The sequence below is a fragment of the Somniosus microcephalus genome, chromosome 9 (assembly GCF_052327205.1).
Source record: "Somniosus microcephalus isolate GS21.2 chromosome 9, FLI_Smic_1.0, whole genome shotgun sequence".
Taxonomy (NCBI): Eukaryota; Metazoa; Chordata; class Chondrichthyes; order Squaliformes; family Somniosidae; genus Somniosus; species Somniosus microcephalus.
Window position 1 is genome coordinate 16992945 of NC_140995.1, and position 25984 is coordinate 17018928.

At 45.7% G+C, this 25984-nt stretch overlaps 1 protein-coding gene across 6 annotated transcripts in view; it reads left to right on the plus strand.

Annotated features, from left to right (window-relative positions):
- Positions 1-25984, plus strand: part of LOC147112280 (myelin transcription factor 1-like protein) — a 568764-nt gene that overhangs the window by 458350 nt on the left and 84430 nt on the right. For 5 of the 6 annotated variants that reach the window (XM_085996413.1, XM_085996412.1, XM_085996415.1 and 2 more), the window contains 3 exons: positions 19286-19410; positions 20470-20538; positions 22471-22533. In XM_085996413.1, the coding sequence (XP_085852539.1) occupies positions 19286-19410; positions 20470-20538; positions 22471-22533 (257 nt within the window). The remainder of the gene's footprint in view (positions 1-19285; positions 19411-20469; positions 20539-22470; positions 22534-25984) is intronic. The other variant, XM_085996416.1, reaches the window with a different exon arrangement.

A 25984-nucleotide genomic window follows, 5' to 3' on the forward strand; every position in this document is an offset into this window, starting at 1 on the left:
AGTGCAAAGCTGGTGATATTGTATTGGCAGCCCATTTTAACCGCCGCCGCCGGATTTTCTTTTCCAATTCCACTGCCCCTTCTATTTTTGGTATTGTCTCCAAATTTGACCAATTTGCATTGAGCTTCTGAATCCAAGTTGTTCATGTAAATTAGAAACAGTAATGGTCCCAATACTGAGCTTTGGGGCACCCCATTCAGTACCCCACTCCGACATCACTCCTCTAACCAATACCCATTGTTTTCTGCCCTTCAGCCAGTTTCTTATCCATTCCCAAGTTTTGTTTTGAATTTCCACACCGCTGAGTTGAATCCTCATAACTTTGAGTTAAGTAGTAGTCTTTCAGGTGAAACTTTACTAAGTGCCTTTTGGAAGCCCAAGTACACAATGTCTTAAGGTTTACCACAGTCAACTTGTATTGTCAGTTCCTCAAGGAAATGATGGAGGTTGGTCAGGTAGGCTCTTTCCTGTCTAAAGCTGTGTTGACTGCTGTTTACGGGGCTATTGTTACATAGATAATCCTCAAGTTTAAACCTGAAAATCAATTTAATTAATTTACATGGACTGGAAGTGGCATTAATGAGTCTGTATTTGCCTGTGTCTGTTTTGTCACCCTTTTTGAATATGGGCACCATATTAGCCTGTTTCTAATCTACTGATACATCCCAATGCCAATTGACTCTCTTATAATGATTGTCAGTGCCTCTCAAATTGCCTCCATTGGGCTGGATTTTCATTCAGAAGTCGGGAAGGAGGCGGGACTACAACTTTCGGGTTTTAGTCCCGCCTCCATCGAGATGCCGCACGCCTAAAAGCCCGCCTCACGGCACACTGAAAATCGACCCCATTGTCTCGCTCAGCACTCTGGGATACATACCATCTAACTCTGGGCATTTGTTTGCTTTACGACCTTTCAGCTTGTCTAGAACTTCCATCTCCTTTTATAGCAGGACCCTAAATCTTGCCTTGGTACTTTGAGGAGGGCATTATCCTTCATACTTTAAGGAAGTAATCATTCAGAATATTTACTATTTCATGCTGATCTGAAGTTTCAATACATTTTCATATTTTAATGTTCTCACTCCTTTCAGAAAGACCTCTTGCTATTGTAGTACTGAAAGATTTTCATACTGTCATGGTTTACCTTGGTGTGGAGATGCCGGAGTTGAACTGGGGTGGACAAATGTAAGAAGTCACACAACACCAGGTTATAGTCCAACAGCTTTATTTGAAATCACAAGCTTTCGGAGCGCTGCTCCTTCATCAGGTGAAGTGGAGAAATGCATAAAGACACAGCTTATATAGTCAGAGAATAATGTCAGATGTTTACAGGTAACCTTTCCAACTGCCATTTATCACACCTCGGCAGAGAGATAATCACAGCAATCAAAGGTGTGAATGGTGTCCAAACAGGTCAGTCAGGAAAACATTACATCAAAGAACAATGAGGTGGGGTCACAAGGGGCCAAATATTGCAGATGCTGGGGTCTGTATGAAAAACAAAAAAACAGACAAAAAACATTTTTTTTGCTGGAAATCACAGCAGGTCCGGCCGCATCTGTGTAGAGAGAACAAGCCAATGTCGACTCGAGTCTGGATGACCCTGCGTCAGGTGGGGTTACATGTAGCGTGACATGAACCCAAAATCTCGGTTGAGGCCGTCCTCATGGGTGTGGAACTTGGCTATCAGTTTCCAGCAAAAAAAATGTTTTTTGTCTTTTTTTTGTTTTTCATACAGACCCCAGCATCTGCAATATTTGACCCCTTGTGACCCCACCTCATTGTTCTTTGATGTAATGTTTTCCTGACTGACCTGTTTGGACACCATTCACACCTTTGATTGCTGTGATTATCTCTCTGCCGAGGTGTGATAAATGGCAGTTGGAAAGATTACCTGTAAACATCTGACATGATTCTCTGACTATATAAGCTGTGTCTTTATGCATTTCTCCACTTCACCTGATGAAGGAGCAGCGCTCCGAAAGCTTGTGATTTCAAATAAAGCTGTTGGACTATAACCTGGTGTGTGACTTCTTACAATGGTTTACCTTCCCAGCTGTCCTTTTTTTCTAGGTCTCTCATTGCCCCTCTGATCAACATTTTGGCACGTTTCTGCATTTTCTTGTATCATCCCAGTAAACCCCTTCCCCCTATTTCCCAGTAAATTAATTTCCTCCTGTTTATTTCACCTTTCCAACAACAACTTGCAGTTATAAAGCATCTTTAACATAAAAAGAAAAAGTCCCAAGGCACTTCACAGAAGTGTAAAGAACATTTTGTTAATCCTTTTATGATCACACTTATTTATTTTAATCTTGCTGATTTTAGGCATGTCTTTGTCCAGCATGCTCAGCATTATTCTTTTAAAAACGTTCTATTTAACATCTGCTGAAATATTGAAAACAACTTCCTCCAATCCACATGATAGCAAAATACTGCGGATGCTGCAAATCCAAAATAACAACAGAAAATGCTGGAAAAACGCAGCAGGCCAGGCAACATCCATGGAGAGAGAAACAGAGTTAACGTTTCAGGTCAAAGACCCTTCGTCAGAACTGAGAAAAAAGCAGGAAATGAAATAGATTAAAAAGCAGGTTTGGGGGCTGGGAAATGGGGGAGGGGATGAAAGAACAAAAGGGAAGGTCTGTGAGAGGTGAAGAAACATTAAGAGATATTCAAGGCGAGACGAGATGGTAATAGGACAGGTAAAGAGACAAAGGATGGCTCGAGATGAAGTGTGAAATGCGCTGGCAGAGTGAGAGACAGTTGCCATGTGGGAGAGAGAAAAAAAAGGAAAAGGCACAAACCAAAAGTGTGGATAAAAAATATATAAAAATATGATGGAGGCCGAGGTTATGATCTGAAATTGTTGAACTCGATATTGAGTCCGGAAGGCTGTAAAGTGCCTAATCGGAAGATGAGGTGCTGTTCCTCGAGCTTACGCTGGGTTTCCGTAGAACAATGCAAGAGGCCGAGGACGGTAAGGTCTGAGTGGGAATGGAACGGTGAATTAAAGTGACAGGCGACCGGAAGCTGGGGGTCACCCTTATGGACTGAATGGAGGTGTTCCGCAAAGCAGTCACCCAATCTGCGTTTGGTCGAGTTCAACAATTTCAGATCATAACCTCGGCCCCTATCATATTTTTATATTTTTTAATATATTTTTATATATTTTCTTCCCGCTTTTTCCCGCTCTGCCTGGCCACTCAAGCTTTCCCCTCGAGCTGGAACGGCAATAAAATGATAGGTTGGACGATGAGAAAAGAGACGGGCTTTTGATCATTAAAAACTGTGGGAGAAATGGATTAAGGTTGATTTTTTTTTGTGTGTGTGTGTGGCTATACCAGGGGGTGTGAAGCGTACGGGAAATTAAATACGTAGAAACGGGACATCAGTTGAGACATTTTGAGAATAGAAACCAATTTTTTTTCAAATGCAGTCTCAACGGTAAAATGATACACACTTGGTCGAAATGCCGAGAGTCCCACTGCTCGAGCAGCAATGAGACGGAGCGGGACTCCTGGTCACCCGTGCAGAAGGACAGGGCGAATATTGTGAGACACCTTTTGGCTTGCTCGATAGATGTTTGGTATCTGAAGCCTGCAATGATTAGGGTCTAGATATAATATTTTCAGTTTCATTTCTCTGCCACTGTAAGTGCTGGCCTATTTCTTTTTAGCAACAGTTTGTCCTCTTTCCCACAACAATGGAGAGGAGGCATCCAGGAAGTGGATTTCGTTCTCTGCCCAGAAGTAGAAAACGCTATCCATCATAGAACCGCAGAGAGTTTACAAGACAGAAAGAGGCCGTTCGGCCCATTGTGTGTACCGTCTCTTTGCTAGGCCAATTCAAAACGAATCCCACTGTACCACACTTTCCCTATAGACATGTATCTTCCGCATTTCAAATATTTATCCAATTTTCGCTTTCATAAAAGATGCAGTGCTCTCTGCCTCAACCATTCCCTGTGGCGAAACATTCCAGGCTTCAACAACCGTGTGCGTAAAGAAATTTCTCATGTATGCTAAGACATGTGGGCCTCCTGTGATGAAGATAATGAGCCTTCAGGGGCCCTGAGAATGGAGCAATCTGGTTTTTGATAAATATAGATACAATAGGACATGGACAAAGCAGTATGTATCTCATTCTATAGGATTTGACATTACTAATTTGTGTTTTATTTAGAGAAAGTAAGTGAGCATGACGTTTGCAGTGGAGTAAAATGTAAATTCAAAGCTTGTGGAGTGTAATGTCGTACAAGGTGCCCAACAAAAGGTCTTGCTTGAATAACAGCAGAAAATGCTGGAAACACTCAGCAGGCCAGGCAGCATCCGTGGAGAGAGAAACAGAGTTAACGTTTCAGGTCTGGCACCCTTCGTCAGACCTGAAACGTTAACTCTGTTTCTCTCTCCACGGATGCTGCCTGGCATGCTGAGTATTTCCAGCTTTTTCTGTTGTTATTTCAGATTTCCAGCATCCGCAGTATTTTGCTATTGTTAAAGGTCTTGCTTGGTGGGTTTCATTTCCGGACCATGTTATTTAATCTATTTTTATCTCGGAAGAGTTTATGTCTGGTAGGAGGAGCAAGCAGAGAGAAAAAAAAATGAATGAATTGAGGGAGTGTTCCAGATACAAACAGAATCTCCTTCTGAGACCTCCACATGAAGGCCCAAATGCTGAAAATCTCTTAATAGGAAGGAAAATTTCTCCCTCATTTTGGGGCGTATGTTTTCTTACATGTGGCTCTTTACTAAACTGCTGCTAGCATTTTCTACAGGGCTCTGTTCAATAAGTGAGAATGCTAAGGGCTAAAAATTCAGTTTGGGGCGCCCAGCTCGCCTGGGCGCCGGAATTACCGCTGCGCGCGGAGCCACTTGCGCCAGCGGGATATTCAGTTTCAGCGCCCCAAGTGGAAGCCGGCCGCTAAACAAGGGTTCGGCGCGCAAAGTGCCGCAGCGCCACCCGCTGCGGCACGGCAGCCTGCGGTACTGCAGGCCTTCCTCCCACTCTTAAGGGGGAGGTGCCTGCAACAGCGCGATCCCCGCTCGCGAGTGCCGGCAAATGAGCCCGGCACCAAGGAGAAGTGCCGGGCTCTCGGGAAACAGCTGTTTGCGGCCGGCGCGGAGGAGGCGGCAGCGACCAAATATGGCCAGCGGGGCGATAGCGGGGCGCTGCGCACACCGATGACGTCATCGGTGGCGGCGCAGCGCTACAGGCTAACGCCGCCATTAGCGCCCCACTAAATATCGCGGTAGGTTTGGCCAGTGGCGCAAAAGCCCTCTTTGGGCGCAAACTGGTGGCGCAGGCCACTGAATTTCTAGGCCTAAGTGTTTAGTGATGTATCGGCTACTCCTTTGCTCTTTGCAAAGTAGGTAACTGACTCCGTTTCTGATTAATCTGAGGTACTCAGCTTTAGTGATACTGGACTGTTGAAGAATGCAGTGCGATAGTACTTACTTTCATTTTATTGTCTCGCTTAATTAGTTCGAGGGACATTAACTTAATTATTGTCATCATGTATTTGCATAAACATGGTTAACAATAAATTTTCTCTCACACACAAAAAGCTGAGCCCACAGTTTTACAGCAGCCATTATATTCAGCACAGGAACGGTCTCATGACAACAAATTAACCTGATGGCCTCTTTAAGTAAGATTGACAGTTGAGTGCCCCTTTCCTTCTGGGGGTCTGAACCTACTAGGAACTGAATTGGCTCATTTCACATTGGACCCTTACATCCAAGAGAGAGAAATGACTTTTCACCCATCAGACTTGCATGGATCCAACCTCCGGTCTCGGAAGCGAGAGGGAAGTTTGCTAACCCACTGTAAAATCCGGTTGATATTTATAGCTCAGTGTGTTCGTAGATAAAGAAAAAAAGACTTACATTTATATAGCACCTTTCATGACCACCAGACATCTCAAAGCGCTTTACAGCCAATGAAGTACTTTTGGAGTGTAGTCACTGTTGTAATGTGAGAAACGCGGCAGCCAATTTGCGCACAGCAAGCTCCCACAAACAGCAATGTGATAATGACTAGATACAGGAAACTTTCTGGTATCCGGCACTGACGGGACCGAGCTGGTGCCGTACCATCAAAACTGCCGTAGAAACCAGCGCTAATGTTAAAACATACGGAGCTTTTGAGCTCCATGTGAATCAACAAACCCTGTTGCTTAGCAACAGCTTCAAAACAGTCGGCCGCAGCTTAAAAGCATCTCTGTAGCTAAGCAACAGCTTCAGCTAGACCTTGCAGAGCCTGACTGGAAAAGAAAAGCAACGAGAAGTAAAAAAACTTACAGGAAACGGCTCCTGAATTTTGCCAGTAGATAGAGCTTTCCGGACATTTAACCTCCGGTTAAACAAAAGTTTCCTGTAAACTGTTTTTTTGTTATGTTGATTGAGGGATAAACATTGGCCAGGACACCGGGGATAACTCCCCCGCTCTTCTTTGAAATAGTGGCCATGGGATCTTTTATGTCCACCTGAGAGAGCAGACGGGGCCTCAGTTTAACGTCTCATCTGAAAGACAGCACCTCCGACAGTGCAGCACTCCCTCAGCACTGCACTGGGAGTGTCAGCCTAGATTTATGTGCACAACTTGCAGCTTCAACTAAAGAAAAGGAGCAAATAAAAACAATAATAAAATGAAAACCAGAGAGCAGGACATCTTCTATTCCAAAGAAAAGCTCTGGCCTGATTGATCACCCTTCACCCATAAAATACACACCTTACCATGCAACGCAAGTATTGTTCCATGAACTTTCCCACTGTTCACCTCACTGCCGTGAACAATCACGACTAAAATGTTGTTCCATCGCGGTAACTTTGGCAGAATTGCGGAAAAAATGAGGGCCTAGAAATTCATGCCCGCTGCGAAAGCTGCCGGTGCCGCCATGGCCAGGGATTAACGGACGGCGAAAATGGTGGCACTGACAGGACTGAAAAATTGGTGCTGGGGGCTAATGATTATTAGCCCAGCGCTAAACCTACCGTGTAAAACCCTCCTGGTGGTGTTGGTCCCAGCAGCAGGTCCTAATGTGGCGTGCCCAAGCCACGTTGCAGCTTCGAGCAGCCTCTGAAAGCGAGGCTGTGATTTCTCAAAGCATTGTGGGACATTAAAAGAGCAATGCATTGTTATTTTCTTAAAAGGGCAATGCCTTCGGTAATAATTCAAAATAAAAATGATGTAAAAATATGCAGTTTTCAGCCCTTACAGCTCAACTGCCTTCTGAAAAAATAATTAACATTAGAAAGAATTCTGAAATGGGAGACCTCAGCTCTTAAAACCGAATTGCCTTCCACACCTAAAAAATGGGAAAAGTGCTTCAGCACTAATACAAATGGCTCAGCAGGCCAGAGAAGGGGCACCCAGAGACTCACACGCAGCACTCCAGCTTTGTGCAGGGGGGTCAACACTGCAGGAGAGGTCCTTTACCCACAGGGGCCAGGAGACCCTCCAGAAAAAACAATGTGGGACCAGATCACCGAGTCCGTCACTGCCAGCAGTATCATCCCCACCACACAAGAAAGTCACGAAGGGAATGCATCAGGGTGATTACTTGATTTCTTGATGTCATATTGGATGGATAGATGTACAAAGTTGGATTGGAAAGTTTGCTTTGTGGTGGCTTTTATTTCAGCATTGTGGCCAAGAGGACGCTGTGATGGTCAGTAATAAAGGGAAGGTAAGATGTGGGACTAATATTGAAAGGGGAATTAGGGTTGTGGTCACAGGTACCGCAGTCGGATGATTCCATCCCGAATATTCTGGCTAGAAAGGGGCTGTCTGGGTTGCATCCTTCCTTCTGCTTCCTCCTCTTCTGCTTCTTCCTCTTCTGTGTCCTCCTCTTCCCTCTGCTAACATTTACTGTAAATCTGAAATAAAAGCATAAAATGCTGGAAATACTGAGCAGGCCAGGTAGCATCTCGACCCGAGACGTGAACTCTGTTTCTCTCTCCACGGATGTTGCCTGACCTGCTGAGTATTTCCAGCATTTTCTATCTTCTCAGAGGCCTTCCTTTACCATCTGAGGCCTTGCAAGCATCCAGCTGCACTCCCTGCACATTAAAAAAAAACATTTAACATATATTGCACCAAGCCACTACTTCAATAAAATAAAAAAAATCCAGTCCAAAAATTTAAATGCAAACTTACCTGAATGATATGTGTGTCTCTTTATAGGTGCTGACAGCGCCACTGTCAGTCTGCTGAACGCTGGGTTTTCATGGCGAGCTTAGGACCCAGCGTTGAACTCAGCACTAAGGTTCAAGTTCGTTGAAGAGACATTAAGTCGGCCAACTGATGTCACCCTCTCTTAATTTACATTTCCAGGGCCAGTGCTGCTATCGGCAGCGCTAAGGCCCTCACCAAAATGGTGGCCGCTGAGTCCCGCGCCACAGAAGGGTGCGAGAGTGGTGGCCGCCATTTTTAGACCGGATCGCAGCGGTGACTCGTGGCGATAGGTGGGCCAAATTCTAGGCCGCGGTTTCGGACACACTTCTAGTGAACTTACAGTGGAGACACAGCAGCGGCTCCGAGGAAATTCCTAGCCATTTGGCAAATGGTATGTTTTGATTTTCAACCCCTATGACCCTAGTAAGACATCCCTAACTATATAAACCATAGCAATTTTATTTCTTGTCTCATACAACAGAAGATTTACATGTAGTCATTATGCAGTGCTAACTTTTATTGCCTTTGAATATAGACATCGGATGAAATATGGTTTGTCTAAAAAAAAAATGTTTTTTTCCAATCTCATCTTTAATACATTGTGTGATTATCTTGAATTTGTGCCCTCTTTGTTACCGTCTCCAATATGGAATTCACTGCTGTGTACCATTGTTGAAGCAGAGTCCTTAAATTATTTTAAAATGGAATTAGATAGTTGGTTTAAAAAATAGAAATATTAAAGAAAGCTAACAGGAGCATGGGATTAAACTAATAGGCTCGTCGAATCTTACAGCACAGAAGGAGGCCATTCGACCCATGGTGCCTGACGTAATAAAACTCACTACGCACTTGGTTCGAGTATAAAGCAAGGCTTTAATCAACCTGTTTCAAAACATGGAGGTCTAGTTGTACTTCACCAGTTCCTGTCTTACAAAATGTCCCTGGGCAAGCTAGGCCCACGCCCGAGTATTTATACTCCTTGGATGGCGCCACCAGCTGGCCGTCCAGTGTTATTTCATGAGTCATTTCTTCATGCTGATGAGATTTATAACAGTGCCTGTGCCGGCTCTTTGAAACAGCTGTCCAATTAGTTTTACTTAGTGTGTTGTGTTAGGTCATAAATACTGTGGCAACAAGAGCAGGTCAGAGGCTGGGTATTCTGTGGCGAGTGTCTCACCTCCTGACTCCCCAAAGCCTTTCCACCATCTACAAGGCACAAGTCAGGAGTGTGATGGAATACTCTCCACTTGCCTGGATGAGTGCAGCTCCAACAACACTCAAGAAGCTCGACATCATCCAGGACAAAGCAGCCCGCTTGATTGGCACCCCATCCACCACCTTAAACATTCACTCCCCTCCACCACCGTCGTACTGTGGCTACAGTGTGTACCATCTACAAGATGCACTGCAGCAACTCGCCAAGGCTTCTTCGGCAGCACCTTCCAAACCCGCGACCTCTTCCACCTAGAAGGACAAGGGCAGCAGGCGCATGGGAACACCACCACCTCCAAGTTCCCCTCCAAGTCACACACCATCATGACTTAGAAGTACATCGCCGATCCTTCATCGTCGCTGGGTCAAAATCCTGGAACTCCCTACCTAACAGCACTGTGGGAGCACCTTCACCACACGGACTGCAGCGGTTCAAGAAGGTGGCTCACCACCACCTTCTCAAGGGCAATTAGGGATGGGCAATAAATGCCGGCCTTGTCAGCGACGCCCACATCCCATGAGTGAATTTAAAAAAAAGGTCGCTTTTACTCGGGCATCTGTGTGAACCCCGCCCCCATTGAATTAGTGTAACTATTTTCAAGCCAATGAAGTTAAGTTTCTGCTCCATTTTCAGTAAGACTGGGAAGGTGCATTGTTGTGTGCTCTTGTCATAGATTTTGTGCTATGACCTGGACTGAAGTGAGCGCAGATATGGATAATTAACGCTTGACCTGCAGGTAGGATCCCGACGCATCTGGTGCAGAAAAGGAGCCTACAGCTCTGTCTTGTATAATGATTCTTGTGGGGTGTAGCACATGATAGCGGATGCCTGGTTTTCACAGCAGGACTTTTAACCAGTTACATTTCTTGCAGAAAGCTAGAAAACGAGGGAATGTCTGTCTATATCAATACGGTAGAAAACGCAGTTGCCTTTGAGCCATGGCTTCTGGAGAATTTCTTTCTTGGTCTGAATATTTGAGCGACAACGCAAATGCTCATTCATGATCTAGTAGGATTGCTGGAACAAGGAGTTAATGTTCAGTGAGCTCTACCGATGGCCAGGTCAGTCGATGTATTAATATCTGCCAGGCTGCCTAGGGCATGCAAAAATAGAACGGAGCTGCATGGGTGCACTGAAAAGCGTATGATTTGGGTCTTCTCTATTACCTAAATCATCTGGTTTAACTGCTCACAGTTACTAGTGATGACACACTAAAGAGGCTTAATTAATTGCACTTCGTGTATTGAAGCATCTTTATAATCCATGAGGTCCAACTGATTGACTGGGCTTTGAAACTTGTTTGTGGGCAATCAGCCTGCTATATTTTCAAACGTGGCGGTAATATAAATGTTGTAGAGCTCAATGTTTAAGCAAGTTGAATTCAGCGTGCATGTTTTAAGCACTGCCACAACGTAAGACCCTTACAAGATAGTTTATGTTATTACGCTTGAAAGATTAAAGTTTTAATTTTATGAAATACGAAAAGTAACCGAATTAAAAGTTCTGATAACTGAGCGAAAAAGTGCCAAGGAGAGGATGACTGTGGTCTCATCCTGTCCTTCCATCTACCTACCTGTATCTGTGTGTGAAGTACAGCACGTGCTGCAGGGAAAGGGGTTGTCCTTTAGTGCTTAAGTAATAAAGGGTAAATGAAGGCTCTGCTGATAGGATTAGAAGAAGAGGAGTGGGCGGAGGCTCGTGTGGAGCATGAACGGCAGCAGAAACCAGTTGGGCTGAATGGCCTATTTCTGTGCTGTAAACTCGATGTAAACCAATCTTACGAAATACATGCTGAAATTTGCAAATAGTGTACGGCTTCCATGGGAGAGTGAAGTGATATCAATGCATTTCAAATATAGATGATCAACTATAATTTAATAATCTGTCTGAAACTATTATAATTTGGTGTATAGATACTGACTAATTTTAGCCGGCAGGCTGATTCCAGGAGTGGGCCCGCCAATATTTGTTTTCAGTTCATGTTCTGTGACATTAAATTAAACATTAATACAGTAATAGTACAGTAATAAAGCTATGCAAATGTCAGGAGTAGCTTTCTTGCTGCAATAAAAATTTCATTCAGTTTTAGTCACCCTTTTCCCCCATTATTTATCTTCTATGTTATATTACTTTAAGTGTACTTTTATTTTATTTCTGTCTTTATAATTTTTTGGTATCTGTCGTGTAGATTACGTCTGTCATCTACATTATGAATGTCAAGCTGCCTGTAATTTTTATTCTTCCTCATTGGTTAGGTCTGTGAGTTTCTCCTTCAATTATTTACCAATCATGTTATGCAAAATCTTTCTTTCCAATTTCATTTTTATCCCCATTACATTCCTCAAAAAAAAATCTCCATGTTACAGCTGCCATAACTGATAATCACACACCCCAGGGTATACCCTGAAAAATAACATTTATAACATAGTAAACACAAACAAATCACACCTTTATCCGTTAGAATTGGCTGCGATACCATCACGCTCCCTTGCAGTGTAACTCCACCTCCCACCCAACTAACTATGGGAATGGTAGTGTAGTGGTAATGTCACTGGGCTAGTAAGCCTAGAAGTCAGGACTAATGATCCAATAAATATGAGTTCAAATCCCACCACAGCAGCTGGGGAATTTAAATTCAGTTAATTAAATAAATTTGGAATTAAAAAGCTAGCATTAGTAATGGTAACCATGAAACTATCAGATTGTTGTAAAAACCCATATTGTTCTTTAGGGAAGAAAATCTGCTGGTTTGGCCTCCAGACCCACAGCAATGTAGTTGACTTTTAACTGCCCTCTGAAATGGCCGAGCAAGTCACTTAGTTGTAACTAACCACTACGAATACCACATGGACTGCAGTGGTTCAAGAAGGTGGCTCACCACCACCTTCTCTAAGGGATGGGCAATAAATGTTGGCCTTGCCAGCGATGCCCAGATCCCATAAGCGAATATTTAAAAAAAGCTGTCACCCTGCATTCTGGTGCACTTCCCCTAATATTACTGGGAGCCACCGTTGACATAGTTAAACTCCGGCAAAGTGAGACAAGTATATTCCCAATCTAAGTGTTGGTGCTGCTGCCCGTGCTAAACCTTGTGTCGCTTCACTCTGATTGATAATGATTGATCTGAACCAGGTTCACTGCTCAGCCGAAGCCTAAACCACCAACAGCTTGCATTTATATTGTGCCTTTTAATGTAGTAAAAACATTCCAAGGCACATCACAGGAACGTTATCAAACACAGATGTGACACTGAGCCAAAGAAGGAGATATTAGGATGGGGTGACAAAAAACTTGGTCAAAGAGGTGGGTTTTAAGGAGCGACTTAAAGAAGGAGACAGAATTCCAGAGCTTAGGGCCGAGAGCGGCTGAAGGCATGGCCGCAGTGGTGGGGCGAAGGAAGTGAGGGATGCATACAAGACCAGAGTTGGAGGAGCGCAGCGTTCTCGGAGGGCTGGAGGAAGGTACAGAGATAGGGAGGGGCGAGCCTGTGGAGGGATTGGAACATGTGGATGAGAATTTTAAAAATCCAGTGGAGCCAATGTCGAACAGTGAGCACAGGGGTGATGGGTGAACGGGACTTGGTGTGAGTTAGGATACGGGCAGCAGAGTGAGCTCAAAGTTTACCACCGTGGAAGATAGGAGAGCATTGGAATAGTCGAGTCTGGGCGTAACAAATACATGGTCCAAAAAAACCAAGATCAAATTTCTGATACATCTGCCCATGTAAATTACCTCCAGGTATGTCCTGCTAGTGTGCAAAATCACATGCATACAGCAGTTCAATGGAAACAGCTGCAATATATGTATTGTGGTGGTGAATTTTTTCATCATTTTCCGCGCATTATCGCTGTGTAAATGGCACGGGAATTTTTTTACGCAAAGTAATGAAGGTGGAATTTGTCTCTGCTCCTTGTGCACCTTTAAAATGTTTCCCCCGACTTTCTTATTGAAACATATAAGATTCTGAGGGGGTTTGACAGGGTGGGTGCAGAGAGGATGTTTCCCCTCGTGGGGGAATCTAGAACTAGGGGGCATAGTTTCAGAATAAGGGGGCACCCTTTTTAAATTGGAAATGAGGAATTTTTTCTCTCTGAGGGTTGTGAATCTTTGGAATTCTCTTCCCCAGAGAGCTGTGGAGGCTGGGTCAGTGAGTATATTTAAGGTGGAGATTGACAGATTTTTGAATGGTAAGGGAGTGAAGGGTTATAGGGAGCGGGCAGGGAAGTGGAGTTGAGGCCAAGATCAGGTCAGCCATGATCTTATTGAACGGCGGAGCAGGCTCGAGGGGCCGAATGGCCTGCTCCTGCTCCTACGTCTTATGTTCTTATGTTCCTTGCGCTTTTTGAGCCTGCCCGCAATCCACTCACCTGGTCCCCACTGGCTGCGTTTGCAGCGGTCAGAGTGAGAGCCGCGGGCGTAGCAGCAGTGAGTTTCCTGGGCCTGCACTGCTATTGCACTCGAGGCCAACTGAGATTGGTGAGGTGCAGCAGCTGCCAGTTTTAAAGTTGGAAATGAGGAGTTTCCGAGCTTGAAGAGCTGTGGAAACAAATGGAGGGATTTCTGCGGCTTTACAAACCTGTCTTTTTCTCTACAAAAACCTGCACTTCGCTCTGATACCCTCTCACAGGTTCAGTCCAATGGTGAATTGTCAGACCAAACCACCACCCCCCCTCCTTCCGCACAATCAGGGCATCCCGGGAGCAGGTATGACTTTTCCCTATGGGCACACCATATGCCTTCTCACAGAGGAGGAGCAGCAGCACAGGATGGAGCTAAGGAGAATTAGGAAGCATTCAAAGAGGATGCAGCTCCTCAGGTATTAACCCACCCACCCCCCCACACCTTGCCAATCACGAATACCCCAGACATGCTCCGAATGTACAGATGCCCACCACTGGCATCTATATATATAAAAGGATCGTGGTGTCTGTCTGTCTGTCTGTCCGTCCGTCCAGGGCATCACTCAAAAGTTATAGAGCGTAACTACACATATGTTATATCAAAAGAAAGCTTATGATTAGGGGAGTCTCATAGGCATATTTACTTTTTGGTCAGACAAAAATTGTTTGGACAGTATACAAAAAACGGACAAAATCCGCTCATTAGCGGTTGACCAATCCTACTGCTCATTAGCGTTGAGTGACGTGATGGTTGACCAATTGGGGGGCGTTTCATGGCGTTTGTGGGTGGGGCCTAATCCTTCAAACTGCCGAGTGGGAGCTGAGCTGAGGTGAGTGGCGGCCATTAAAGACAGGCCGGGCCTCAAGCTAAAAGGTGAGGAAATTGTTGATTCATTAGTATTGATTCAGGAATTTCTCTCTCTCTCCTTCCCCCCCTCTCTCACTCTCTCTCCTTCCCCCCCTCTCTCTCTCCTGAAGTGGGAGCTCAGCTGAGGTGAGTCGCGGCCCGAGAGCCCGGCCGGGCCTGAAGCACTAGGCCGCGCATGGTCACCGCGGCCTGCCTCTAAGTCCTTCCCCACCTCTCTCTCTCTCTCCTTCCCCCCTCTCTCTCTCTCTCTCTCCTCTTCCCTCTCTCTCTCTCCGCTTCCCTCTCTCTCTCTCCTTCCCCCTCTCTCTCTTGCGGTTAGTGCGGGACCGGGAGAACCGGGGCTTTCCAACGAGCCATCCCCGACCTAAATTGGACACGGGAGTCTGGAGTGAAAGGCCTTCCACTGCCGCCCGGCCAACCGGGTCCAAAGGCCCGCCTGGTTAAACATGAGGAACCCCGGGCTCGCTTCTGAGCGATGGGCACCCGACCTCTCGGTGTCGGATATACTCCGTTCTGGTACCGAGGTGAGTCGGAGGGAGAGGAGAGGGGGGGAGGGAGGAAGGGAGGGGGAGGGAGAGAGAGCGGGGAGGGAGGGGGAGGGAGAGAAAGCGGGGAGGGAGGGGGAGAGAGCGGGGAGGGAGGGAGAGAGAGAGAGGGGCAGGGAGAGAGAGGGGCAGGGAGAGAGGGGGGAGAGAGAGGGGGGAGATAGAGCGGCAGGGAGAGGGTGAGGGAGGGAGCGAGAGAGTGAGGAGGGAGAGAGAGGGTGAGGGAGGGACAGAGAGGGGCAGGGAGAGAGGAGGGGAGAGAGAGCGGCAGGGAGAGAGAGGGGGAGGGAGAGAGGGAGAGAGAGGGGCAGGGAGAGAGGGGCAGGGAGAGAGAGGGGGGAGAGAGAGAGGAGAGAGAGAGCGGCAGGGAGAGAGAGAGGGGGAGGGGAGAGAGAGAGGGTGAGGGAGGGAAAGAGTGAAGGGGTGGGAGAGGGAGGGAGAGCTCGCCTTCTCCTTCGGCCACCGCAATTCAAACTTCCCGCCGACCTCACAAAATGGCGGCCGCCCTGCTTCACCCGCCGGGCTCTGAGTCCAGCCCCTTCCCCGGGGTGTCTTCCTCTCTTCTCTATCTCCTTCCCTCACTCTCTCCTTCTCTCTCTCTCTCCTTCCCTCTCTCTCTCTCTGTCTCTCTCTCCTTCCCTCTCTCTCTCCTTCCCCCTCTCTCTCTGTCTCTCTCTCCTTCCCTCTCTCTCTCTCCTTCCCTCTCTCTCCATCCCTCTCTCTCTTTCCCTCTCTCTCTCTCCCTCCTCCCTCTCTCTCATCCTTCCCTCTCTCACTCCTTCCTCTCTCTCTCCTTCCCTCTCTTTCTCTCTCTCCTTCCCTCTCTCATCTCTGTCTCCTTCCTCTCTCTCTCCTTCCCTCTCTCTCTCTGTCTCTCTCTCCTTCCCTCTCTCTTTCCCTCTCTCCCTCTCTCTCTCTCTCCTCTCTCCTTCCCTCTCTGTCTCTCTCTCCTTCCCTCTCTCTCTCTGTCTCCTTCCCTCTCTGTCTCCTTCCCTCTCTCTCTCTTCCTCTTCCCTCTCTCTCCTCTTCCCTCTCTCTCTCTTTCCCTCTCTCTCTCTCTCTCCTTCCCACACAGACAGACAAACTCATTTATATATGTATAAAAATTATTCTACTTTTCATAACAACATGCCCTCAAAAAACCCTCGGCACCACCGGGCACTCCAGCTAGTGTTTAATAAAGGGTCTTCTCCCGACTGCACAAAATTTGGCGGAGCCAGTTTCAGAGATCCTGGGCAGACATATCCCCCCCCCCCCCCTGTTTGCACAGGGATGCAGTTCTACCCCACCCTCCCAGAGTTTCAGTGAGATTTGGACATTCTGCCAACAGCGCATCAAAAATCCCATGATAATTTATTAACATTTGGGGCAGGATTTTCATTGGGCCGTGGAGTCAGGTTTGGAGGCGTGTGGGGGGTTAAAATCCCGAAATCAGGGGTCCCGACGCCATCCCGCACCCAACCCGCCTCCATGCCAGTTTCAAAGGAGGCGGGTACTCGCCCCGCACTGGGACCCGCCTCCCCGAGGCGGGAAGGGGATTAGTGCCAATTAACTGCCTGTTAACAGGTAGTTAACAGGCAGTTTTTAGCCTAATCCCTATTTTTAATGCTGAAGTGTGAGATTCCCGACAGCTCCAAACCACGCCAGGTTTGCGAGGCGGGCCGTCGGGTTGAAGGAGTTGGAGGGGTCGAGATGTCGGTGTTCAGGTGAGTGATGTGTGCATGAGTGCAAAGGTAAGTGTGTTTGGTGTGTCTAAAGTGTTTGAAGAAGTTTAAATTACCTTTTCTTACTTTTTCAGCCTTCCTTCCTTTAGGTCTCGGGAGTCCCTCATCTCACCGGCACAGAAAGCAGAATGGCTGCGAACTGTCAAAAGTGACAGCCTTCAGCTTTCTGTGCAGGAGAGATTTCTAACTGAGTCTGTGGAGAAGGACTCAGAGGTTAGAAGTAAGACTGTCAGTGTTTGACAGCTTCACACAACTGTCAAACGCTGATATTTCATCTGTCAAAAGCTTTTGACAGATGAAATTTCAGTCTGTGACATCACCTGTTGCCGGGTGGCCCTTAATTGGCCTGCTGAGCCTGCTGGGTGGGTTCAACAAGGTCAATCAAGTTAAAATCACGTGGATTGGCCGCATCTCGATGGAGGCGGGACTACAACCCCGAAAGTTGTAGTCCCGCCTCCAACCCGACTCCTGAATGAAAATCCAGCCCGTGGTTTCCAAGCTGACGGTCATTGTGTTTACATTGTCACAAGTAGGAATAGATTTTTCAAGTAGGACTACAATTTTTGAGAATATCTATTATTTTGTAGTATGAAATGTTTGCAGAACGAGGCTTCACTCAGGTGTTTGGTATTTTGTTTGGACACCCCATTTTCAGTAATGCTATTTTTGCAGCTACCTCAGCCTGGCAGAAGATGACACACAAACTATGCAGGCATATGGTATTTGCCTACATTAAATTCATAGAGAGTATTTTGGGATTGACTGGCCAGGTTCCAAGGAAATACTGTGCCTTTTATTTTTTAATGAAGTCAAAGAAATAATCGTCCTGTGTGTTTCTGTAATTACTCATCAGTAGACTGCGGTGTACTTTCTGCTGACTGAGCATAAAGAGTTGCTTCCCGTATTGCTTTTCGTCTTCAGACTCCCGTAAGGCAGGTCTCCCTCAGCCAGCCTCCGCATCAATGCAAACCCACTAAATTTCTTCAGACTGCCCGATGAGGAGGACCCGTTGCTGCCGTTGGTTTTGCTAGTGTTAGTAAAGGGGCCGCTGCAACAATTGACGACCAGCAGGAATGAGATTGAACACTTTAAATTGTTCACTTTCTGGGCCAGAGAGGTTGATCGGCATTGCATTAATAATTATTGCATCGTCAAAAAGGGTACTTGCGCTCTTAATTACCAAACTTAACTTTCTGTGGCGAGTTTAATGGGCAATTAATGGGCAAATCAAGCAAGTTCTTAAAAATAATGGGGAAGTTTAGGGCGAGATGGCGTTTGTGCGAAGCAAACAGCGGAACGGCCTAAATCAACCATCAAGTTGTGGAGATTCACAACTCCCGGAGTATCCCTCAATCCCCCGAACTTGGTTTGCACATTAATTGGCTCGGCTGCCCATGTCCTAACTCGCACCAAGTCCCGTTCGCCCATCTCCCCTGTGCTCGCTGACCTACATTGGCTCCTGGTTAAGCAGCGGCTCGATTTCAAAATTCTCATCCTTGTTTTCAAATCCCTCCATGGCCTCGCCCCTCCCTATCTCTGTAATCTCCTTCAGCCCCACAACCACCCCCCCCCCCCGAGATATCTGCGCTCCTCTAATTATCTGCCCTCTTGAGCATCCCTGATTATAATCGCTCAACCCTTGGTGGCCGTGCCTTCTGTTGCCTAGGCCCTAAGCTCTGGAATTCCCTGCCTAAACCTCTCCACCTCGCTACCTCTCTTTCCTCCTTTAAGACACTCCTTAAAACCTACCTCTTTGAACAAGCTTTTGGTCACCTGCCCTAGTTTATCCTTATGTGAATCGGTGTCAAATTTTTTTTGTCTTATAATACTCCTGTGCAGCGCCTTGGGATGTTTTACTACGTTAAAGGCGCTATATAAATACAAGTTGTTGTTGTTGTTAATAACGACGTGCGTTGTTAAGACGCAGTTATTTTTCCAGCAAGCTTCGGCCCAATATGTTGAAACTTTTCTGAAGAACTGCCTCTCCCAGGAGATTACATGGCTGCGGTGGGAGGGGAGGGGAGGGGTGGAGTGAGTATTCATTAAATATATTCAAGAAGGAGTTAGATATATTTCTTAAGGCTAAAGGGATCAAGGGATACAGGGAGAAGGTAGGGACAGGGTACTGAGTTTGGATGATCAGCCATGATCTCATTAAATGGCGGAGCAGGCTCGAGGGGCCGAATGGCCTACTCCTGCTCCTATCTTCCATGTTTCTATGAAGTGTCTAGTCAGGCTGCTCCAGCCATCATGAGTGTGATGGAACAGCTGGTCTTTCCCTGCCCGTCATTTTCATATGTTCAGAAGCAACCATACAAATGTAAATAAATAAATAACAACGACTCATTTTCCCGTAGCCAGAAGACATGGATCCATTTCAGGAAAGCCTGGAAGAACGGAGGTATCCCGGTGAGGTCACAATACCAAGTCCCAAATCTAAATATGGACAATGCAAGGACATCAGCAAAAAAGATCTCATAACGTAAGCAGGCAGAATAGTGTCAGCTATTTCTCGACTTTGTTTGCTAAATTTTTCTTTGAAATAAACTCTTTTCCTTTGTATTTTGGTAGCATGCGACCCAATGTGCAACCTGTACTTTTTAAATCTTCATTTCCCAAAACTTTCTTCTCAGATAAAGTTTCTTACTTTAATTACGTAGCATTAAGACTAAGTAAAACATCACTGATGCAATTGCTTCATTTTTGCAGTTTTTCCTTAGGATGCTTAGCAAGCCAGTGCAGACAGTGAAGCTAAACTGGAAACAATGAAATATCAACAACAAAAAAAGTTTTCTAAAAACGTAATGACTATTTTTGGATGTTTTCTTGTTTGGTGACAGATGTCCAACACCAGGGTGTGATGGGAGTGGTCATGTCACGGGTAATTACGCCTCACATAGAAGGTGTGACTTTCTTTTTCATGGTGGATACCGTCTTTTCAATTTATTGTTTTCAGCTTACCTGAACAATGCTGTCAAGTGAATTGCAAAAATAAAACCTCGTACGTTAACCCTTTGACAATGGAATTTCCTTGACAGTTTGCAGCATGTTTATCACTGAAATGTGTGCAATAATCAGTAAGATTTTGGGGCTGAATGCCATGAAGAGTAAGAATACTATATAAGAAATAATATTTCTTTATTGTCAGTACTTCCACGAATAAATTGTAAACATTTCCCTTTGTTTTGTATTTGTAAATATGATGCAAATGTTTAGTCACACAGAGTAGTTGTCTTGAATGTGCTGCCATTGTATTATAGAAATTTGATGTTGATCCATAAATATATTTTTATAAGTTATTTATTATAAAATGTGTGCACATCAAAGAAGCAAGTGCAGAGCTTTAACAATGAGATTTCATAACTATATAGGTTGTGATAAACAAAGTAATACTTAAATATGTAACTATTGGCGTGAATTAATCAGCAATTCAACAGTGAAACCATTGCTTCTGTGCATTTGTCAAGTTGTGTCATGTGTGTGTATGAAAGGTTGGATTGAATTGACATGAGTTAACTTTGCTGCCTTGCGTATCTTACAGTCTATCCGGCTGTCCCTTGGCTGACAAAAGTATTCGAAGTATGGTGGCCACCAGCTCACAAGAACTCAAGTAAGGCTTCAGTGGCATTAATGCATGCAGAAAGTCTTCATTTTCTCATTACCAATTTTACCTTGTTAAAGTCGGGTTCTTCTTTAACTAATAACTGCCATAGCTGATGTGAAGCCAGCAGTTAAAGAAGTTGTTTTCACATGCCGGTGTGCACAGACTCACACATATAAATATGAGGTAACAACAGAAAATGCTGGGAGCACTCAGCAGGCCAGGCAGCATCCGTGGAGAGAGAAACAGAGTTAACATTTTTGAGCCCTTTTACCTTCCCCCTTCCCACTGTCCATGGCCCCAAACACCCCTTCCAGGTGAAACAGCGATTTACTTGTACTTCTTGCGATTTAGTATACTGTGTACACCGCTCACGATGCGGTCTCCTCTACATTGGGGAGGCCAAACGCAGATTGGGCGACCACTTTGCGGAACACCTCCGTTCAGTCCGTAAGGGTGACCCTGAGCTTCCGGTCGCCTGTCACTTTAATTCTCTGCTCCACTCCCACTCTGATCACTCTGTCCTCGGCCTATTACACTGTTCCAATGAAGCTCAACGCAAACTCGAGGAACAGCACCTCATCTTTCCATTAGGCACTTTACAGCCTTCTGGACTCAACATTGAGTTCAACAATTTCAGACCATAACCCCCCCATTTTTTCAGGCGGCAGCTGTTGATTATTCTGCCATCCCCATTTGCAACATTTAATCTCTCCTGCCTTCCCCCCCAGTACAGACTGTCCCTTTAATTCCTTCCTCCCCTCCCCCCCCACCCTTTCCTCCCTCCGCACCTGCTTAAAGCTTGTTACTTCTCTAACTTTTTCCAGTTCTGATGAAGGGTCACAGACCTGAAACGTAACTCCATTTCTCTCTCCACGGATGCTGCCTGGCCTGCTGAGTGTTTCCAGCATGTTTTGCTGTTATTTCAGATTTCCAGTGTCCGCAGTATTTTGCTATTGTATAAATATGAAGTATTGGTTTTGCTCATTTCTGTGTTGATCCATACCTGGTTGTTTCCTTTGGAGATGACCGCTATACCTTTCTACCCGAGTAACTTTGGTTTTCTTTCAAGTAGATTTTGTAGCAACCTGACTAAATATTTCTGTGTTGCATTGTGTTAGTTGTCTCTATGCATGAATACTATTATTCAGCGATGGGAGATCCGTTGGATTTCCCACAAGGTTGTGAATTTGTTGCGCTTATATTATCCGACCTGGTTTCATATACAATCCCCCAGCAACACAACAATTTCAATCACCAACATGTCATCCTCTTTTGGTGCTATGGCTTGACATTTGTCAATTCCGCAAAGGTTATCTTTTGGTCACCTGCAGAGTTGATTATTATAAATATGTATGCAGTTGACCTACTCGCACAACTGACTGGAAAGAGAGAGCGTCATGGGAGCGACTGGCAAAGAGAGAAAGGGAAAACCTGGGTGTGGGGGAGGGAGGTCGGAGGGGCTGGAAAACCCTATAAAGCTGTGTCCGTTACAAATGTTATAGCCACACACTCACTTAATTTAACTGGCAGACATTGTTGACGATTATAGGGCAAATTAAGTGGATAACGTCTACTGGGAGCTCGGCAAAGAACAGATGTGCTACCTATGATGCTTTTATTTTAGTTAAGGTCTTTTAAAGTGATGATAATCCATTTTCAGTTATTTTTAAAAAAAGTTTTACCATCCGGATATGTAAGACACGAAACATCCAGTGTATTTTGTCACGCGTGAAGCTAATGTGTCAAAATATAATATTGTATGTTGTACAATTTATTTATTTAGTACTGTTATATATTTGAAAATCATTTTGAGAGGCTATAAACATCATTTGGGCACCAAACTGGCAGATCTAGTCCTTTCAGTTTCCCATCTGTGAATTGTATAACTGACGCAAGGTGCATCTGATCAATATGCCGTTCCTACGTTTTCATTGGTAGATGTCCGACCCCTGGATGTGATGGATCCGGGCATATCACTGGAAACTATGCTTCTCATAGGAGGTAGGTGGTAGACCTTTCACTTGTCTGATTTATTTTTTATCGCCCTCCTTTTATCCCTCCAATTCTCCCCCTTCCCCTTCCTCCTTGCATGACGGGGTTAACTCTTTGCTGGGGATCCGGTTCCGCATTCCCAGCTTGCCATTCTTCCTGTGTAAGCTTGGACAGTGAGTGGCGGCAGGCTGTTTCACCAGGGGGCAATATAACCAATCAAGTTCCTGTCTTCCCCCAAACACCCACACGCTCGCCCGTCCAGCAGGCTGCCAATCAGCAGCAAGAACCCTGGCCGATTTTTCCTCTCCTAACTCACGAGTGCTGTAGCCAATTATAACGACACTGCTGCTAGGCTGATTGAGATCAGTTAAATGAGCTCAAGCTGTGGATCAAGCCAAGAATCTTCATGGTCTTTATGAATCGGCTAATCACTGCCTTAACCAGCGAAACCATCAGGAGGACTTCTAATGGTAGATTTTCCTCTGCCCTGTTCCCAAACAGTACCCTAAAAATAGGGGCATCGCAGAAAACAAATGGGCATTGTTTTGTCTTTTCTGCAGCAGAAGAGCAATGCACCCAAACTCCCTCTATGGTTTTCTTGGTGTCGGCAACTAACTACGACTGCAGAGGGAGCAGTAATTTAAATTACATGCAAATTTGTGCCTGATGGCTCTGGGCACAGATTTCCAGGGTCCAGATCAGGCAGACTGCTGCCGTAAGAAATCTTTCTGAGCTGCTGTTTAGGGACTTTGGTTACATCCATGTCAGAATGCCACGAATCCATGAATTTCACAGCAGCTTCTGAGAAAAATAATAATGGCCCTGAATTCGCGGTCGGTATGACCGCATACTCTCAGCGTACGCCGTCATACCACCTTTGAAAGTGACCGTAGGTTCGGGATCTCTCTGCGTGCGCTAAATCCCGAACTTGCAATATGTCAAGTTCCGAGTGCACGTCGGCCTCGCTGCACGCTTCACCTACCCATTCAAATGAACGAGCTGGCGAAAAGTCGGGCTAATTGGCCACCTACTGCACAGTAATTACCCTGAAAATGTTTACATCTGGTGCAAACAGGCGCAGGAGCCTGTTGCACAGCGTAAGGGGAAGGGGGGAGAATGAGAAAATTGTATTAGTTGGTGGCTGCTGACTGACCCATTGAGTGTTTCGAGCATTTTCTGACAAAAATCTACCGGCCAGACACAAAGCTCTTTTCGTGTGTCAGAATCTTTAATGATGAGTTTTTGAACCCAGAAACTAAGCACAGTAAACACCAGCAATGACACTCTATAGATTGGATATATTGGTTTCAGGGCAAAGTATCTGAGTGCCAATTATTTTTCAACATATTATAATTTTTAAAAACTACTGATTCATAGAAACATTTTGTACTAGGGTTTGCTACTTTATTGGCACAATTCTAATAGTGGAGCATCTAATCTAATACTAAGTAGGTAAGAACCATATATCTAACAAATGCAGTATTATTTACACATAGTTATGAAAGATGTTTGATCAAATAAGAACATACGAACATAAGAAATAGGAGCAGGAGTCGGCCATTCGGCCCTTCGAGCCTGCTCCACCATTCAATGAGATCATGGCTGATCTTCTACCTCATCTCCACTTTCCTGCCTGATCTCCATATCCCTTAATTCTCTCAATATTCAGATGTATATCTGGCATAACTAAAATATATATACCTATCTTTTTAAATCCTTTCAACCAACATTTCCAATTAAGAGTGGCTATTAAACGCTATGTAGATTGTAAACATGTGCCAATAGAAGACGTCTGTCTTCTATTGACATATATTTACAATCCTGTTTCAGCAATCTCCTCTGTTTCCTGATTGGCTAAGAGTCAGGAAGTGAAAGGAGCGCCGCCCCACGTGATCCCAGGTTCGCATACGCTCAACGATGCGCCCCCTGGGTTCCGTGGGGCCGCTACGCTGCGCACAACTCTGCAGCGTTTGAAAGCAGCTTTTCGAAGGGGAGTTCGCACGAGGTAAGTGCGGATTATGCCGCAAATTCAGGGCCAGTATTTATATTTTGACCATAATCTCGTTTTTTTTTTAAAAACGCAATACAGGTAGACTATCCTTTATCCGAAAACCTCGGGACCAGCCGTGTTTCGGTTTTCGGAAAATTTCGGATTTCGGAAGATATTTTATAAGACTGGGAAATTTGTCGGGGGTGGGTTCCCGGGGGGGTCCGCGGGGGGGTCGGCGGGGGTCGTCGGGGTCGGGGGTGGGGGCCGGCGGGGGGGGCGGCGGGGGGGTCGGCGGGGGGGTCGGCGGGAGTCGGGGTCGGCGGGGGGGTCGGCGGGAGTCGGGGTCGGCGGGGGGGTCGGCGGGAGTCGGGGTCGGCGGGGGGGTCGGTGGGGGTCGGGGTCGGCGGGGGGGGTCGGCGGGGGTCGGGGTCGGCGGGGGGGTCGGCGGGGGTCCGCGGGGGGTCGTCGGCGGGTGGTCGGGGTCGTGCGCACGACTTACGCTGACCCTCTGCTCAGCGTAAGTCATGCGCCACTCTGGTCATGTCGTGCGCACGACTTACGCTGAACGAAAAAACCTTCGGTTTTTAGAGGGTTTCGGTTTTCGGAAGTTCGGATAACAGGTAGTCTACCTGTATTAGTAACATTCAAGAGAAAAATACACAATTGGTAACCTTTCTGCTCCATATTCCAAAAATCATTGTACAAAATTTTAGGATTAGGACTAGTCCTGGGGCTCCTCCTGCACCAGCCCCTTTAATGTTGCTGTGACCTGTAAGATCCCAGAAGTGCCCAGATTTCCTTTGCACTGTGGTCCTGTATTATATGAATCAGGTCCGACAGCTGCTCAGGTCATGTTCCCAGGGGAGCGCACGTGCCCAAACTGCCTCCAGCCAACGTAAGTGGATGAAAATCGGGGTTGCCATCATTTTTACTTGTTAATAAGTATGTTTGTTAATATCTTCCCTCGCACAAAATGCAAGCTTGTAAGTTATCTGTTTATCATAATTCTTCTTTATGGTTTGAATTCCTTTACTGGTTTTACTCTTGGGCAGGTGTACATTTTTTTGACTGTATTAACTCAGCGAGTTGTTAGGATCTGGAATGCACTGCCTGAAAGGCTGGTGGAAGCAGATTCAATAACAACTTTCAAAAGGGAATTGGATCTCTACTTAAAAAAGAATCATTTGCAGGGCTATGGGGAAAGAGCAGGGGAGGAGGACTAACAGGATAGCTCTTTCAAAGAGCTAACATCGACACGATGGTCCGAATGGCCTCCTTCTGCACTGCCTGATGTTATGATTAACCATTAGAGTAGCAACACTATTGCACTTTAGAAGTGTTGCTTTGAGACCATGAATAGTCATCCAGACCTGCCAGGTAGAATTTTTTTTCCACACATGCTCTACAATATCTTCAGAACTTCACACTTTTAGTTCTTTTATCAAAGATGAATGTCGATTTGCCAAAGAA